This window comes from Entelurus aequoreus, linkage group LG06, assembly GCF_033978785.1.
Source record: "Entelurus aequoreus isolate RoL-2023_Sb linkage group LG06, RoL_Eaeq_v1.1, whole genome shotgun sequence".
NCBI classification, from domain to species: domain Eukaryota; kingdom Metazoa; phylum Chordata; class Actinopteri; order Syngnathiformes; family Syngnathidae; genus Entelurus; species Entelurus aequoreus.
Window position 1 is genome coordinate 26299732 of NC_084736.1, and position 19226 is coordinate 26318957.

The window sequence follows — 19226 nt, forward strand, 5'->3', positions numbered from 1 at the left end:
TCAGCCTTGTCTTCAATCAAGTGTTCAAATGCATGGATAAAAGACTGATATGCCAGTGGGTTACCATCAAACACAGAAATCTCTCTTACTGGTAGTAGAGACCGTTTTTGCTGTGAGACAATGAGTTTTGCGATGTCACTTTGTCTTTGAATAACCATATCCAAGTTATCATGACCAGCATTGATAACCACATTATCTTGTGCAGAGTGATTTATTGGTTGAGTCTGATTTACACTCTGGGTCTTGTGTTTTTCAGTTGCGTTTTTGTCTTGAGGTTTATTTAGATCTTCTGATGTGTTGGTGTTCCTTTTAAGTAGAGGTCTGTGGAGACTTAAGATAGTTTGGTGAAGTGGGGTTTTGGGTATTGCACCGAACTCTATAAAGTCCACATTGCTCTCCATAGTTTCTCTTTCATGGTGAGAATCATAATATTCAGTCATGCCATCACCTGGAGGTTCCTGAGCCACCTCATGGCTTTCATGAATTAAATCACTTTGAAGGATTTGTATTTTAGCAGTTGATGCTGCGAGGTCTGCTTCCAACTCCATTTGCTCCATCTTTGCTTTAAGCTTTGTTTCCTCTAGTTGCAAGGTGTGTTTTTCCTTCAGTGCAGCAGCTCGAGCCATTGTAGCAGCTTGTTCCGCTTTGGCAATTTTTAATTCTGAGGATACTGAGGAACATCTGGAGGCTTTTGATCCAGTGGCAGACTTTGATTTGTGAGATACATTTGATATGCTGTCCAGTGGTCCAACTTTTGATTGTGCAATTTCTCTTTTCCATGTTTCAACATCTTTCATAATATAATTCAAATGTATTATTCTGGGTTCATACCAGTCATAATAATCATTTTCCTTTTCCTCTTCTGATAAGAATTCTTGCACAAAGTTGTGAGCATTTTTAAATTAATCCACAGCTGCTTTAAATGCTTCAAATGCATCTTTGACTTTATCAGCATTTCTAACATCAGTCATCAAAGTCTTTATTTCATTTAGCCTCCTTGTGCACGCGCCCAGTCTGCCTCTGCGCGAAGCAATGCGCGTTCTCAGCATGTCGTCGTGCTCAGCTGCCGTCTCAGGTGTGCCAGACATCATTCCAGGTAATCACACAGCTCAATTTAATGTCCACTTATTTCATTCTTAAATGTCCTTCCAACATCCTGTTTTATTGAATTTCACATCCACAATCTGTTCGAATGATTCCATACAGCGCAGCAGCGCGTTCATTCGTTCATTGCGTCACCAGCTGATTTTACTCACGGCCCGCCGGCTGCTGGCTGTCATCGGTGCAGCGCGATCTTGGTTGGTCTTTTGGGTCTTCAGTGGAGTTTGTTTACTTGTAACGGCTACTCTTGCATTCCAAAAAAGTTTCGAAAAAAATAAAAATAAAGTAATGCAGAGTAGTCTTGAGGAGGAGGTGTTTGACTCACTAAATTCCTTAATAAGCACTCGCGGAGATATTTCTAGATTCCAAATGATCATAATTTATTTTCACAAACAAAAAATATTCTCCGTGGTTGACTTTCAACATAATCAAAATAACTTATTTAGCGTGCCTTGTTTAGCGTGGCTTGTTTAGCGGTAAACAAACTGTTTCACTCCTCACTCCTTCAACATGATAGACAGACAAAGGGCACCCAGCTGTCCTGTCTTCTTAATTATAGGAGGAGGAAGTGGCTCACCAGTAGGAGCGTGAGCAGCTGAAAACAATCAGTCAATCACAATGAAATCTAAAACATCCAATAATTCATTAACATCATTCTTGACATTATTTGATTTCATTGTCAAACAATTAATAAATAAATAATATAGATAGGCTCCAACTGGCTCCAACACACACACACACACACACACACACACACACACACACACACACACACACACATACATATATATATATATATATATATATATATATATATATATATATATATATATATATATATATATATATATATATATATATATATATATATACATATATATATATACATATATACATATATATATATATATACATATATATATATACATATATACATATATATATATATATACATATATACATATATATATACATATATATATATACATATATATATATATATATATATACACACACACACATATATACATACACATTATATATACATACACACACACACACATATGTATACATACATATTATATATATATATATATATATATATACACACACACATACACATTATATATATATATATATATATATATATATATATATATATATATATATATATATATATATATATACACACATTATATATATATATATATATATATATATATATATATATATATATATATATATATATATATATATATATATATATATACACACACACAGGTACACACAGGTACACACACACACATATATGGCACAATTCGAAGACATAATCTTAAAATAGTTTACAAAAGTAGAACTGTGGAAAATAAAGACAAAACATCACATATCCAATTTTTCTTTAAGTTAAACACAATTTACAGTTAATAATGGATTATACCCTACTGGTGATTTTTTAAACAAGAATATAACATTATGGTTGGCAACTGTTCTATATCTGTAATGCTATAGTACTGGTATGCACGCTCTATCTAGTGGCACGCCAAATAATCACATATACAAACACAGTGTTACCGTTCAAACTGTGTGTAATGTTACAGTCCCCAAAAATATTAAATACACTTGTTAAAAAAACCTCTGCCTTGATTTTAATGAATACTTAGGCCTACTAAGCTTCACTGTTGGTCACTATGGTGGTAGTTGGAGAGCCAAGTGTTTTCTGAGGTGCTACTTGGTGATAAAAGTTTGAGAACCACTGCTATAGAAGATGTGAATCCTTACTTTTGTACATTTATTTAAGGAGATTAGAGATTGGCTGAAAGATAAAGACATAGAGATGTCCCCATTTATGAATAAATTAAGTTTGATATCGACCTAGAAATGATTATTATTAACATGTTGCAAGCTATATTTTTAGTACATTAAAGTAGATTTTTCTGAAAGTGAAACCCACATTTTCCTTTTGGATGAATGATTTTTAATTATTAATACAATATTGGAAAATGGTTAAAAATAGAAAAAACTTTATTTTTTATTGCCTTTTACATAAACCCAATCTTTATTAATCGATTTTTGTATATTTGTTTATATAATTTAAATTGTTTGTTTTTGTTTTTTTATTTATTTAATTTAAATTAATTTTGTAATTTGTTCCAAAATATGCTGTTTGCGTGTCCAGATGTTCAATAAATTAAAATAAAAAAATTGGACTTCCTGTCCAGTGTTTGATCAGGCTGCTGATGACGTCACCCATTGTTGTGAAATCAGGAGGGTTTTATTGCCTGCGCGTGTAAATCTTCCACGATTTCCTAAATCTGAAATGCACGAAGACAATAAACACGCACATTGCACACGTTTAAAATGTCGTAAAAAAACCCTTAAATCCACTTTTAACCGGAAATGGCAACGCCGCCGTTCACGCTCGATCTCAGCGCGAGCCCCCGATGACGCAACGAGTTGCCGACGGCGCTTCGTCACTTCTTCGGCAATTTCCGTGACGGCGATTGGAAAATCCCTGCGCGAGTCCATAAAAGAGCAAAGTTGCCCAAATGGAAGCTGAAAGAAAGTTGGCCGAGTTCGGCGCCGAGCAGACCGCGCGAGACCCCGAGCCGCCGTGACCGACATGCACGCGCACAACGGTGAGAGGCCACACCCACTCCCCTCGTGCACTTGAAAGGAGTAGTTTGACTTCCTGTTTCGCGCTGCAGTTTTCAGGCTTCTGTGCTGCTTCATGCTGCCGCGCGCCCTGCGCTCCGCTCCCGCCGCCGCCGCCGCCTGGCCGCCTCTCCGTGACGCCGTGGACCGAGCCCGGATGTTGATGGACAAGATCGCCAAAGACATCCCTGCTGTGCACGTGACCGTGGTCAGCACGGAGGTGAGCCCTGATTGGCCGGTCTGATGGTCACGTGATCCTGACCCTGTCTTCCTCCCCAGGGTTTGACCCTTGACCTGTGCCAGCAGGCCAGCAGCTGGCAGATGATGGCGGCGTCGCTGGGCATCCCCCCCGCCCCCGTCCTCAAGCCGCTGTCGGAAGGCTTCACACCTGTAAGTGCGCACCTCCGTTAGGGTCTGGACCGCCCAAGGTTCTCCAGGGTTCTCCAGCTCCTCTTTGTCGCCCCCTGCAGGAAATCAGTGTGAGCCGCATGGCGGCGGGCGGCCGTCTGTACCAGGGGCTGCTGGGGGTCTTGTCGGGGCGCCTTGGTGGGCTGGACCGCTTGCGGGCCGACTTGCGAGACCTGCTGACTCAGATCGCCAAGGTAACGGCGCCCGTGCGGCCTGCGCTACCTGCTGACGACGAGCTAGAAGCTAGCAACGTGTTAGCAGGTAGTGACGAATTAGCAGAGGTGTGGACTCGAGTCACATGAATTAGCAGAGGTGTGGACTCGAGTCACATGACTTGGACTCGAGTCAGACTCGAGTCATGAATCTGATGACTTTAGACTCGACTTGACAAAATGTAAAGAGACTTGCAACTTGACTTGGACTTTAACATCAATGACTTGTGACTTCACTTGGACTTGAGCCTTTTGACTTGACAAGACTTGCTACTTTACCCAAAACCCAAAGATTAAAAAGTTATTCAGGAGCGCTCCGTATCTTCCATTGTGTACGTGTGTGCGCTGCCTGTCAGTACAACAGCCAATCAGATTAGATCCACGTTGTTTTCGTCCCACAGCATTCATCCAATCAAATTGCAGAACAACCAACGAAGAATAGCTCTCAAACAACGCGACAGTGAGGAAAAATGACGCCAAAGATAGTTTCGTTCGGGTATTAAATCTACGACTTGGTCAACAAAAAACGAATTGCAACAACTTCCAACTTCGTTCGACCTTTGAAGATGCACAAAGAAGGGTAAGTTTTGAATGTAGGCTAACGTTTATTGGCTAAGTAACGTAACTTTTATTTGCTGTATAGTTTAACCAGTGAGGCTGTAAACTCACTGCTAACGTTATAACCATAGACATCTTATAAGTAGGGATGATACTCGAAATCGGTTTTCCCGGTTGTTCGATAAGAAAAGAACCGAGTCCTCGGACTCGAATCCCTTTTTGAGAACCGGTGCCCGTTATCGAGACCACTATAGTAAAGAAAAAGAGTTGGTTCTTTATTTGAATCCCTGAGAACGAATCCCTTGCCACAGGAATTGCCCTGTGGGACGCAATGTTATGCCCATTTGATTGTAGACTCTTACTGACACCTTGTGGTGATATGAAAATACTACGCGTCATTAGTTTGGGCACTTCCGGCTTGATGATGTTAGTCCAGTTCATGAGACAATTGAGAAGTAGACAAGTTGTGTTAGCTCCTACAAGCCTTGGAAAAGATAAGTCTGTAAGTAAACTTTTTAACTTGTTTATATAACTCAATATTAAGGTGGAAAGTGTTTCAATTTGATAGTAAGATGTCTATTGAAAAACGATTTTTGTGCACTGTTTCAATGGATGTTTTGAGGACTTAAAATGGCTGCCAGTCGTGTATTTCAACACTAAATAGTTTCAACACTCAGAAGTATTTGTTTGATGATAATACTGTATATTTGTGTGAAGCTAATACCTACATATTGTGTATTACATTTCAGTATGTTAATTGCATCACATAGCTTATACATTTGTCATTGTGTGTATTTCAGTTTAAAAAAAAAAAAATAACAGTCCAGTGCAAGACAAAAGTAAAGATAGGAAAAGACAAAGCAAGATCAACAACAATAAAGAGCCTAAATGAATGCTTTGGAACTTTATTAGACATCATTGTTTGTTAGCTGTCTGCCAACCTCAACACGTATAGTGAGGGCAGAACAGGCAATATGCAATTATTGGCAGGCTTCGCTCTCATGTCAGGGAAGAATAAATGGGTTGTACTTGTATAGCGCTTTTCTACCTTCAAGGTACTCAAAGCGCTTTGACAGTATTTCCACATTTACCCATTCACACACACATTCACACACTGATGGCAGGAGCTGCCATGCAAGGCGCTAACCAGCAGCCATCAGAGGCAAAGGGTGAAGTGTCTTGCCCAAGGACACAACGGACGTGACTAGGAAGGTAGAAGGTGGGAATTGAACCCCAGTAACCAGCAACACTCCGATTGCTGGCACAGCCACTCTACCAACTTCGCCACGCCGTCCCAGAAGAATTGTTGATTGATGACTGTGGTGTTCCTAGTGTCATAGTGTGTGTAGTTAGTATGTTCCAATAGCAGCAGAAGTGCACTTTTTGGAGAGCTGTATTATTTTCAGTTGTGTGCCCTAGGGACTGATTTTATCTAACACTATATTATTATTTATACACCTATAGTGATCACAGAGACAGGTTGTTTTTGTGTTACTGTATATATTAGTTTTTCTGAAAAATCCCACTTAATATACTTTGGGTAACAACAGTCAATATATATATATATATATTTTTTTAGGGGGGTAACAGACAACATTTATTTATTTATTTAATTTAATTTTTTTCTTATAAAATAAAAGTGAGCTTTTGTTAAACCAAATATTGTGTTTTTTTCCATAAACAACAACCTATATGGAATCGATAAGGAATCGGTTCGATAAGAGGATTCGATAATGGGCTCGAACTCGATAATTTCTTATCAAACATCATCCCTACTTATAAGTAGACGCAGCATCGAGCGCTACTGCCTACTGGCGCTGATGAGACGCGGGGCCGCCATCTTGGAGTGGTGATCCGCTCCACTCAGTGCAATTCATTTGGCAGGAGCAATGAACTGTCAGCGCATTTAATTAATCTTACCTCAATTAATACCACTCATTTTCACGCGCTTTTTTGTCATACGTGTAGCTATGATAAAGGACACATGTTTTGATGTGTTTTATTATTCATAGTTTGCTTAACAGTAATAGAATATTATTGTACGCTATAAGTGACCAGACGTCCGAGATCAAAACTGGGAATATAATCCCAGAGAAGGGGGAAAACGGTAACGGTACACACAAATTTCGGTTCGGTACGTACCTCGGTTTAGAGGTCACGGTTCGGTTAATTTTCGGTACAGTAAGAAAACAACAAAATACAAATTTTTGGGTTATTTATTTACCAAATTTGCAAAATCTTCCACCAAAAATATTTTTCTCAGTGGAATATTTGATGTGAAGTAATCGGAACCTTGGATAGGTCAATAATTCATAATAACCTTGATTTTGATTCAACATTATGTTTTGAGCAATGACAGTATTAAAGAAAAAAACAGCCTTGTTTTATTAGTCAACATTGAAACTTTTTCTGAATTACATTTAACCTTTAAGCTTCATTATTTCACTTTTGTTATGTTTTTGTTTATTTTAATAGTATTTTTAGAATGTGCCGTGGGCCTTTAAAACATTAGCTGTGGGACGCAAATGGCACACTTTTGACACCCCTGCTATAGATAATAAAAAACTAAATCTGATAAATTCATGGATAAAAAGCAGAGCCTGGCGACGCATGCGCGTTTATCATAACTCTCTCGCTCTCTCTGTCTCTGCCCCTAAGAGGGGCAGAGACAGAGAGAGCGAGATAAACGTTTATGATAAACGTTTTGTTTTTAACCCCTTCTTAACCCTGAAAGTACATTGAAAATACATGCAACCCTAACTCAAAATGCCGGACATTTGAGGCATTTAAGAAACTCCACCCTGACAGCGCCGCAAAAGAGGACATGTCCGGTGAAAAGGGGACGTATGGTCAGTCTATCGTAGCCCGTTAGCTGCTAGCATGCCGTGTGTTGTGCCTCGGTGTGCATTGTTTGCACAACGTGCGTCACGCTACTTAATATGTCCGTGTGGAAACTCGTTCGGTACACCTCCGAACCGAACCGGAACCCCCGTACCGAAACGGTTCAATACAAATACATGTACCGTTACACCCCTAGTACGCACACATAAACACACATACAGTGTGAGATGAGATCAATGAGATAAGGTAAGAACAGGATAGAAACTGCTGTGGAAGTAGTTACAATGCAATATGCCATGGAAATACAATGCTAACACTTTTGTGCAAATAAGTACAGTTGCACTTGTTTTTTTCAAATGTGTTTATTCTGTAAAGGAATGAGTTAAATGTTTAAAATGACTGGTTAATAGTGCTATTATGAAGTGCAATGTCAGCACTATTTTTTTCCCTGCAATTTCAAATGCACTTGTTTTAATAAATAAATACAGCGTTTTAAAAGCATACACAATCTGTGTAAATATATTAGTCTGTGGTTAAAAGGACTTGAAAGGACTCGAAACTCAAAATGCAGGACTTGGGACTCGACTTGAGACTTTCCAGTCTTGACTTTGGACTTGACTCGGGACTTGACTCAAGACTTGAGGGCAAAGACTTGAGACTTACTTGTGACTTGCAAAACACTTGGTCCCACCTCTGATACTGTATATACTACTAATAGTAGCTAGCGACATGACAGAAGCTAACAAAGGGCTAGCATCTAGCGACGTTGTTAGCAGCTGGCGACATGTTAGCAACTAACAACGTGCTGGCAGCTAGCGACTTGCTGGCAGCTGGCAACGTGTTAAGAAGTAGTGGCGAATTAGTAGCTAGCGTCATGCCAGAAGCTAACAAAGTGCTAGCAGCTAGCAACATTGTTAGCAGTTAGCAACATGTTAGCAACTAACAACGTGCTAGCTGCTAGCAACATGCTGGCAGCTGGCAACATGTTAACAGGTAGTGGCAAATTATAAGCTAACGACATAGCAGCTGGCGACATGAGAGAAGCTAACAAAGTGCTAGCAACTAGCAACATTGTTAGCAGCTAGCGACATGTTAGCAACTAACAACGTGCTAGCAGCTAGCGATGTGCTAACAGCTAGCAGCTAACAACTTTGTAACAACTAGCAGCTAGTGACGTTCACACAGCTAGCAGCTCGCAATGTGCTATCTGCAGCTAGCAATGTGTTAGCAGGTAGTGCTAACACGAATTAGTAGCTAGCGACGTAATAGCAGCTGGCGCCGTTGTTAGCAGCTAGCGACATGTTAGCAACTAACAACGTGCTAGCAGCTAGCAACGAGCTAGCAGCTAGCAACGTGTTAGCAGGTAGTGACAAATTAGTAGCTAGCGACGTATTAACAGCTAGGGACATGCCAGAAGCTAACAAAGTGCTAGCAACTAGCGAAATGTTAGCAGCTAACAACGTGCTAGCAGCTAATGATGTAATAACAGCTGGCAACTTGTTAGCAGCTAGAGATGTGCTAACAGGGAGCACCTAACAACGGTCTAACGGACAGTTAAGTGTAAGCGGCTAGGGGTGAATTAGCAGCTATCGACGTGTTAGCGGTGGCCTAACAGCCAGTTAAGTGCTATCAACTAGCGACGTTGTTAGCAGCTAGCGACATGTTAGCAACTAACAACGTGCTAGCTACTAGCGACATGCTGGCAGCTGGCAACGTGTTAACAGGTAGTAGCAAATTAGTAGCCAGCGACATATCAGCAGCTAGCGACATGCCAGAAGCTAACAAAGTGCTAGGAGCTAGCAACGTTGTTAGCAACTAGCGACATGTTAGCAACTAACAACGTTCTAACAGCCAGTTAAGGGCTGGCATCTAGGGATATATTAGCAGCTAGCGACGTGCTAATAGCTAGCAGTTAACAATGTTGTAACAACCAGCAACTAGTGATATTCACACAGCTACCAGCAAGCAACGTGTTAGCATGTAGTGGCGAATTAGTAGCCAGCGACGTATCAGCAGCTAGCGACATGCCCGAAGTCAAAGTGCTAGCAGCTAGCGACATGTTAGCAGTTAGCGATGTATTAACAAATGGCATCTTGTTAGCAGCTAGTGGTGTGCTAAAAGCAAGCAGCTAACAACATTCTAACAGCCAGTTAAGTGTAAGCGGCTAGGGGGTGCAGATAGCAGCTATCGACAAGCAGTTTGCAATGGTCTAACAGCCAATTAAGTGCTAGTATCTAGGGATGTATTAGCAGCTAGCAATGTGCTAGGAGCTAGCGATGTGCTAACAGCTAGCAGTTAACAACGTTGTAACAATTAGCAGCTAGTGATGTTCACACAGCTAGCAGCTCGCAATGTGCGAACTGCTAGCTACTAGCGATGAGCTAGCAGCTAGCAACATGTTAGCAGGTAAACGACGCGCTAGCGGCTTGCAACGTGTTAGCAGCTAGTGACATGCTATCAGCTAACAAAGTGCTAGCAGCTAGTGACGTATTAACAGCTAGCGACGTGTTAGCAGCAAGCAACATGTTAGCACCTAGGGATGTATTAGTAGCCAGCGACGTACTAGTAGCCATCGATATGCTAACTACTAGCTACTATGGTGTTAACAGGTAAGCGACGTGTTAGCAGCTTATAACGTACTAGCAGCTACTGATGTGTACTAGCAGCTAACAACAGTCTTAACAGCCAGTTAAGTGCTAGCATCTAGGGATGTATTAGCAGTTAGCGATGTGCTAACAGCTGGCAGCAAACAACATTGTAAAAACTAGCAGCTAGTGACGTACACACAGCTAGCAGGTTGCGATGTGCAAACTGTTCGCTACTAGCGACGAGCTAGCAACGTGTTAACCGGTAAGCAACGCACTGGCAGTTTGCAAGGTGTTAGCAGCTAGTGACATGTTAGCAGCTAATAAAGTGCTACCAGCTAATGACGTTATAACAGCTAGCGGCGTGTTAGCAGCTACTGACATGTTAAAAGCTAGCAACGTGTTCGCAGCTAATGATGTACTAGCAGCCAACAACGGTCTAACAGCCAGTTAAGTGCTTGCATCTAGGGAAGTATTAGCAGCCAGAGACGTACTAGCAGCTAGCGATGTGCTAACAGCTACCAGCTAACAACGTTGTAACAACGAGCAGCTAGCGATGTGCTAACTGCCAGCTACAATCAACAAGCTAGCAATGTGTTAACAGGTAAGCGACGTGTTAGCAGCTAGTGACATGCTAGCAGCTAACAAAGTGCTAGCTGCTAGCAACATAGTAATAGCTAGAGACGTGTTAATAGCTTGCAACGTGTTAGCAGCTAATGACGTACTAGCAGCTTACAATGTGCTAGCTGCTAGCAACATAGAAATAGCTAGCGACGTGTTAGCATCTAGTGACATGCTAGCAGCTAACAAAGTGCTAGCTGCTAGCAACATAGTAATAGCTAGCGACGTGTTAGCAGCTTGCAACGTGTTAGCAGCTACCAACATGCTAACAGCTAGCAACATGTTAGCAGCTAATGACGTACTAGCAGCTAACAACGTTGTAACAACTAGCAGCTAGCGATGTGCTAACTGCCAGCTACTATCAACAAGCTAGCAGTGTGTTAACAGGTAAGCGACGCGTTAGCAGCTTGCAACGTGTTAGCAGCTAGTGACATGCTAGCAGCTAACAAAGTGCTAGCTGATAGCAACATAGTAATAGCTAGCGACATGTTAGCAACTAATGACGTACTAGCTGCTAACAAAGTGCAAGCTGCTAGCAACATAGTTATAGCTAGCGACGTGTTAGCAGCTTGCAACGTGTTAGCAGCTACCACCATGCTAACAGCTAACAAAGTGCTAGCTGCTAGCAACATAGTAATAGCTAGCGACGTGTTAGCAGCTACCGACATGCTAACAGCAAACAAAGTGCTAGCAACATAGTAATAGCTAGCGACGTGTTAGCAGCTACCGACATGCTAACAGCTAACAAAGTGCTAGCTGCTAGCAACATAGTAATAGCTAGCGACGTGTTAGCAGCTTCCGACATGCTAACAGCTAACAAAGTGCTAGCTGCTAGCAACATAGTAATAGCTAGCGACGTGTTAGCAGCTACCGACATGCTAACAGCTAACAAAGTGCTAGCTGCTAGCAACATAGTAATAGCTAGTGACGTGTTAGCAGCTTCCGACATGCTAACAGCTAACAAAGTGCTAGCTGCTAGCAACATAGTAATAGCTAGCGATGTGTTAGCAGCTACCGACATGCTAACAGCTAGCAACGTGTTAGTAGCTACTGACGTACTAGCAGCTAATAACGCTCTAACAGCCAGTAAAGTCCCAGCATATAGTGTTGTATTAGCAGTTAGCACCATGCTAACAGCTGGTGTGTTCCCGGCAGGTGAGGGAAGTGGCGCAACTGACAGACGTGGACCAGAGCCAGAACCAGAACCAGGACGTGGACTTGGCCTCGCATCTCCACGGCGACTATGAGGTCCAAGTGGCGGCGCACCTGACACTGTGCCAACTTCGCTCCTTCTGTCACGACATGATCCGCAGCCTGAGAGCGCTCGCCGTCCTCCGCTACCCGCTAAACGTGGAGCGTTTACCAGGAGGCGAGGACTTTTAATTTGGCGGGCAACCACGGAAAGACTTCTCTGCTGCCCCCTGCTGGACAGACAGGTGGTGCAGCCATCTTGAACATGAACCCTATTTATGCTATTTATGCTATTTATTTATTGTTTGCCAGTGACGGACACTTCCTGTTCTTTCACAATAAGAGCCTTTTATTTCAAGTCGACGACATGACAATAAATGTTCTCCCACTGTGTTAACGTGGGTGTCTTCACTAGCCACGACTGACCATATTTGGGCGTTCAGCTCCTGCGCTGCTCCTGCTCCTTCCTGCGCTGCTTCTCCTTCTGTTTCTCCATTTTGTTCAGCGCCTTGCGTTCCTTCTCCGCCGCCGCCTGCCAGCCTTTCAGCCGCCGCTTCAGAGCGCCGCGGTCCGACGAACTGAGCACGCCCAGACCCTGCGAAAAGCGCCGCAACGTCATGTCGTCACGCTGCGGCGCGTTCAGCGGCGACAACTCGTTACCTTCAACTTGCTGCCGTCCAACTGGAGCAGCTGTTGTCCGTCCACGTCCGCCTCTCGGAATTCTGGGACGTAGCGTTCCATGCCCACGTCTCCAAGCCAATCACACACCTGCTGAGTCGTCCAGGAAGACACCTGGGAAGACGTCTCGTCGCCGGGCTGGTGAAAAGCCAGACAGTGAGGACACGTTAACTGTTAGCATGCTAACGTCTTATGCTGGCTTTTTTTTGTTAATTTTGTATGTTTAAACCTGGAAATCATGGTTTGTGGTACAAGTTTGCTAACAGTGAAAGTGTATTGGATGGGACATGCGGACGGACGGGGAAGGTGCTGGGTGGGTGTATGGAACAGTGTAATTTGGCCTGTCGCCACCATCACGTCTCCATCTCATCGCTGCCTGGGGGGGCAATAGACTACAGACTGCGGTGAAGTAGGCCGGCTTCGTCGCGTGAAGAAGCCTACAATTTTTGGTTGTGTTTTCCGCTCCGTATGCTGAATGGCAATTTACGCTATATATCTCGATATTTTTTTCGTAAAGTAAAAACAAAACACAAAACAGTCCTAGTTACCTGAGATACTAAGTATGTCATTATTTTGACTTAGTAAATATTGACTTACTAAGACAAAATAATGACTAAGTCAAATTAATGACGTACTGTAAATAAGCGTTTGCAATAAGCGTTTGAAAAAAAGAGTTAAAAGTGGGGCCACATGCTGACATATGCTCAACTCATCATGCTTAATTTATTACAGCATTTGGGAAGCCTGTAGTTTATTTTTATTATGTAAATGTTATATTTGTATAAAGATGTGATAGCAGGCAGGGCCGGCCCGTGGCATAGGCCGTATAGGCAAATGCTAAGGGCGTCGTCCATCAGGGGGCGCCACGCCAGTGCCACAAATGTTGGAGAAAAAAAAAAAAGAAAAAAAAAAGTTGGTACTATTATTTCTAAATACAAAAAATAATCCCACGTTAATTAAAATGCAAAGTAAAGCCTATTTAATAGAAATATTATTTGTTACAACATTACGCCCCCCCCCCCCTCCCTTCCCGTACCATGACTCTTTTTGGACGTCACCTCATCAAAAAAACAACACAAGATGTCAAAACGGCCAAAACTGTCAGGTGCCCAGGGAAGAAAAAAGAGAAAAGAAGAGGAGGACAAACGAGAAAAAGACAGAGGTAGCAGGTAGGTAACGTTAGCCTACATGAAATTATTTGTCTGTTACAGAATGTGATAGTAAACTGGCTTTTTAGCATTAAGCTAATGTTACATGATTCGGCAATTGCTAATCAATAAATAGCTAGTTCTGTTTTAACGTCGGGTTAATATTGTGGGGGGGGCTAAATTGTTATGGAAAATAATAATGTAACGTTAGGTAATTACAGTACTCCCACCTTACATTCCTCAGAGACATTTGTATTAGATCTTTTAAGCAGGTGTTTTTTGTTTACATTGTTATTGCCTTCTGGTTAGCTAATGTTTGCCCTGCAGGTAATAGTCACTTTTCCACCCCTTTATATATTAGGTATAGTTGTAAGTCTAGTTGTTAAAGTGCACATCATTAATGTTAATTAAGCAATATTACATGAGAGGGAATGCTGTTTTTTAATTTGAGCACTGCTGTGATTCGGTTAAAGATAATCATAACATAACATTCTCATATAAAATGGCGGCGCATGAGAATGCTGCGGCTCACTAATGCTCTTGGGAGTGTAGAGCGATTTGGCAAAAAACACCCGTCATTTCTGTCAATTTCATGGCTGGCTCAAAGCGTGAACACTCTGTGATCACATATGACCGACAGACAATTCTGGATGTGGATGGATCGGGTCGTTATAGACTGAAAGATGCATGTACGGTGGACCTCCTCGCTAGCATGGGAATACTTCGTGGGCTACATTGAGCGGCCTTTGTAGCAGCGGAGTCAAGTGCTAGCGGTGACCGCCAATGGAGACGACATAGGCGGTGCGAGCGGAAGCAGAAGCGGGGATGCCGAGCTGGGCTAACAACAAAGAGAAAAGCTAACCAAAGAAACGTGGAGTCTCCGGGTAAGAAGCCATTTAAACTAGAACTAGCCGGCGTCAGGCTGGATAATCCCTGCACACATAGCAATTCTCTTAGAATAAAACACAACTCACATAATGTTTTTTCTTTTGTGACCGTGTCAGAGGCAGACATACATTGTACCGAGGTAGCTAACTATGATGCGTTCAGTTTATCGCAACATCAAGCAAACAATCTGAATATCCCCGTCGTATCAATTCCTAGATATGGTCGAAACTATTTAAAGTGCAATACGCATAATAAACGCAACATTATTAATATTGCTACTTCGGATAATTTCAACAAACATTCCTCAAAACAGCCCACTACCTATAATATGGGCTTTTTAAACATAAGATCATTATCTTCCAAAACGTTATTAGTTAATGAAGTCATTAGAGACAACAAACTTGACGTCGTTGGTCTCGCCGAGACCTGGCTCAAACCAGACGATTTTTTTGCGCTAAATGAAGCATCTCCTCCTGGCTATACCAATACACATGTTGCCAGACCTCTTAAAAGGGGAGGGGGTGTCGCACTAATATACAATGAAAACTATAATCTTACACCTAACCTAAATAATAAATATAACTCGTTTGAGGTGCTCACTTTAAGGTTTGTCACACCGCTGCCTCTCCACCTGGCTGTTATCTACCGCCCCCCTGGGCCCTATTCGGACTTCATCAGTGAATTCTCAGAGTTTGTTGCCGATCTAGTGACGCACGCCGACAATATAATCATAATGGGGGACTTTAATATCCATATGAATACCCCATCGGACCCTCCATGCGTGGCGCTCCAGACTATAATTGATAGCTGTGGTCTTACACAAATAATAAATGAACCCACGCATTGCAACGGTAATACGATAGATCTAGTGCTTGTCAGGGGTGTCACCACCTCTAAAGTTACGATACTCCCGTACACTAAAGTAATGTCCGACCATTACCTTATAAAATTCGAAGTTCTGACTCATTGTCAACAAACTAATAATAATAATAATAACTACTATAGCAGCCGCAACATTAATGCTGCCACAACGACGACTCTTACTGACCTACTGCCTTTGGTAATGGCACCATTCCCAAATTATGTGGGCTCTATTGATAACCTCACTAACAACTTTAATGACGCCCTGCGCGACACCATTGATATTGTAGCCCCGCTAAAGCTAAAAAGGGCCCCTAAAAGGCGTACCCCATGGTTTACAGAAGAAACTAAAGCCCAGAAATTATCATGTAGAAAGCTGGAACGCAAATGGCGTGCGACTAAACTTGAGGTTTTCCATCAAGCATGGTGTGATAGTTTAATAACTTATAAACGCATGCTTACCTCAGCTAATGCTAAATATTACTCAAATCTCATCCACCTCAACAAAAATGATCCTAAATTTCTGTTTAGTACAGTAGCATCGCTAACCCAACAAGGGACTTCTCCCAGTAGCTCCACCCACTCAGCAGATGACTTTATGAATTTCTTTAATAAGAAAATTGAAGTCATTAGAAAAGAGATTAAAGACAATGCATCTCAGCTACAACTGGGTTCTATTAACACAAATACGACTGTATATACGACGGACACTGCCCTCCAAAATAGTTTCTCTCTCTTTGATGAAATAACATTGGAGGAATTGTCAAAATGTGTAAATGGGACAAAACAAACAACATGTTTACTTGACCCAATTCCTGGGAAACTTATCAAGGAGCTTTTTGTATTATTAGGTCCATCAGTATTAAATATTATAAACGTATCACTTTCCTCTGGCACTGTTCCCCTAGCATTCAAAAAAGCGGTTATTCATCCTCTACTCAAAAGACCTAACCTCGATCCTGATCTCCTGGTAAACTACCGGCCGGTGTCCCACCTTCCGTTTATCTCGAAAATCCTCGAAAAAATTGTAGCACAGCAGCTAAATGAACACTTAGCGTCTAACAATCTCTGTGAACCTTTTCAATCCGGTTTCAGGGCAAATCACTCTACGGAGACAGCCCTCGCAAAAATGACTAATGATCTATTGCTAACGATGGATTCTGATGCTTCATCTATGTTGCTGCTTCTTGATCTTAGCGCCGCTTTCGATACTGTTGATCATAATATTTTATTACAGCGTATCAAAACGCGTATTGGGATGACAGACTTAGCCTTGTCTTGGTTTAACTCTTATCTTACTGACAGGATGCAGTGTGTCTCCCATAACAATGTGACCTCGGACTATGTTAAGGTAACGTGCGGAGTTCCCCAGGGTTCGGTTCTTGGCCCTGCACTCTTTAGTATTTACATGCTGCCGCTAGGTGACATCATACACAAATACGGTGTTAGCTTTCACTGTTATGCTGATGACACCCAACTCTACATGCCCTTAAAGCTGACCAACACGCCGGATTGTAGTCAGCTGGAGGCGTGTCTTAATGAAATTAAACAATGGATGTCCGCTAACTTTTTGCAACTCAACGCTAAGAAAACGGAAATGCTGTTTATCGGTCCTGCTCAACACCGACATCTATTTAAAAATACCACCTTAACATTTGACAACCAAACAATTAAACAAGGTGACTCTGTAAAGAATCTGGGTATTATCTTCGACCCAACTCTCTCGTTTGAGTCGCATATCAAAAGTGTTACTAAAACGGCCTTCTTTCATCTCCGTAATATCGCTAAAATTCGTCCCATTTTGTCCACAAGAGATCATTATCCATGCGTTCGTTACATCTCGTCTCGATTACTGTAACGTTTTATTTTCGGGCCTCCCTATGTCTAGCATTAAAAGATTACAGTTGGTACAAAATGCGGCTGCTAGACTTTTGACAAAAACAAGAAAGTTTGATCATATTACGCCTATACTGGCTCACTTGCACTGGCTTCCTGTGCACCTACGATGCGACTTTAAGGTTTTACTACTTACGTATAAAATACTACACGGTCAAGCTCCTGCCTATCTTGCCGATTGTATTGTACCATATGTCCCGGCAAGAAATCTGCGTTCAAAGAACTCCGGCTTATTAGTGATTCCCAGAGCCCAAAAAAAGTCTGCGGGCTATAGAGCGTTTTCTATTCGGGCTCCAATATTATGGAATGCCCTCCCGGTAAAAGTTAGAGATGCTACCTCAGTAGAAGCATTTAAGTCTCATCTTAAAACTCATTTGTATACTCTAGCCTTTAAATAGACTCCCCGTTTAGACCAGTTGATCTGCCGTTTCTTTTCTTTTCTTTTCTACTCTGCTCCAAACCCGGGGTGGACCGCTAGCCTGTTCATCAGATGGGGACATCTCATCGCTGCTGACCCGTCTCCACTCGGGATGGTTCCTGCTGGCCCCACTATGGACTGGACTCTCGCTGATGTGTTGGACTTTCACAATATTATGTCAGACCCACTCGACATCTATTGCTTTCGGTCTCCCCTAGAGGGGGGGGGGTTACCCACATATGCGGTCCTCTCCAAGGTTTCTCATAGTCATTCACATTGACGTCCCACTGGGGTGAGTTTTCCTTGCCCGTATGTGGGCTCTGTACCGAGGATGTCGTTGTGGCTTGTACAGCCCTTTGAGACACTTGTGATTTAGGGCTATATAAATAAACATTGATTGATTGATTGATTGATTGATATAATATATTATACTGTTACTTTGCATTCTACTATTCAGCATTTCACTGTAATGATGACAATAAATTGATTGTTAGATATTCATTTTTTATTTTTTGTATTCATTTATTTATTCATATTTTTTTAAATTTTGTTAACTATTCTGATTGTTAATTTGCTTTCTTTAAGTAAAAAAAAAGGTCAAAGACAAAGCTATTCGGTTTTTTGTGAGTATATACACTTCACTGCCGATGTGGGGGGGCGCCACCTAGAATCTTGCCTAGGGCGCCAGATTGGTTAGGGCCGGGCCTGATAGCAGGGACCCTGCCATTCAAAACTAGGCTGCTCCATTACTAATGATTGATGTAGCATCAAGGGTTGGAATTGGAGGTTAAATCACCAAAATAGATTCCCGGGCGCGGCCACCGTTGCTGCTCACTGCTCCCTTGGTGATCAAGGGTGATGGGTCAAATGCAGAGAATAATTTCGCCACACCTCATGTGTGTGTGACAATCATTGGTACTTTAACTTTTAACTATAGCTGAAAAAAAAGTACAATAGCAATAGGAGAGATTATTCATCCCTGAACACCATGGAGTTCATGTAGGTTAATGATGCAGTTACATTATTATATCAACTATCAGAGACAGAAACTCTTCATTTAACATAATGTCCTTTTTTGCTGCTTCAACACAGAAATAGGTTAAGTGAAATAACTTAGTTAACTGTAGGTCAATAATGCTTGTCTTTCTCTCAGACACACAGGGCTTTG

At 41.8% G+C, this 19226-nt stretch overlaps 2 protein-coding genes across 4 annotated transcripts in view; one reads left to right on the forward strand and one right to left on the reverse strand.

Annotated features, from left to right (window-relative positions):
• The first annotated feature begins 1038 nt into the window (after positions 1-1038).
• LOC133652073 (uncharacterized) lies at positions 1039-12583 on the forward strand. Of its 2 annotated transcripts, none has more exons than XM_062050431.1 (5): positions 1039-1096; positions 3807-3973; positions 4033-4143; positions 4224-4355; positions 12134-12583. In XM_062050431.1, the coding sequence occupies exons 1-5, from the start codon at positions 1048-1050 to the stop codon at positions 12359-12361; spliced, it is 687 nt and encodes a 228-aa protein (XP_061906415.1). In that variant the 5' UTR covers positions 1039-1047; the 3' UTR covers positions 12362-12583. The 2 variants fall into 2 exon arrangements, with proteins under 2 accessions (XP_061906415.1, XP_061906416.1); XM_062050432.1 differs by lacking the exon at positions 1039-1096 and adding an exon at positions 3497-3737.
• samd14 (sterile alpha motif domain containing 14) overlaps positions 12506-19226 on the reverse strand; it is a 29586-nt gene continuing 22865 nt past the window's right edge. The window contains exons 10-11 of one of the 2 annotated variants that reach the window (XM_062050429.1): positions 12830-12985; positions 12506-12764 (exon numbers count right to left, since the gene is read on the reverse strand). In XM_062050429.1, the coding sequence (XP_061906413.1) occupies positions 12609-12764; positions 12830-12985 (312 nt within the window). In that variant the 3' untranslated portion in view covers positions 12506-12608. The remainder of the gene's footprint in view (positions 12765-12829; positions 12986-19226) is intronic. The other variant, XM_062050430.1, reaches the window with a different exon arrangement.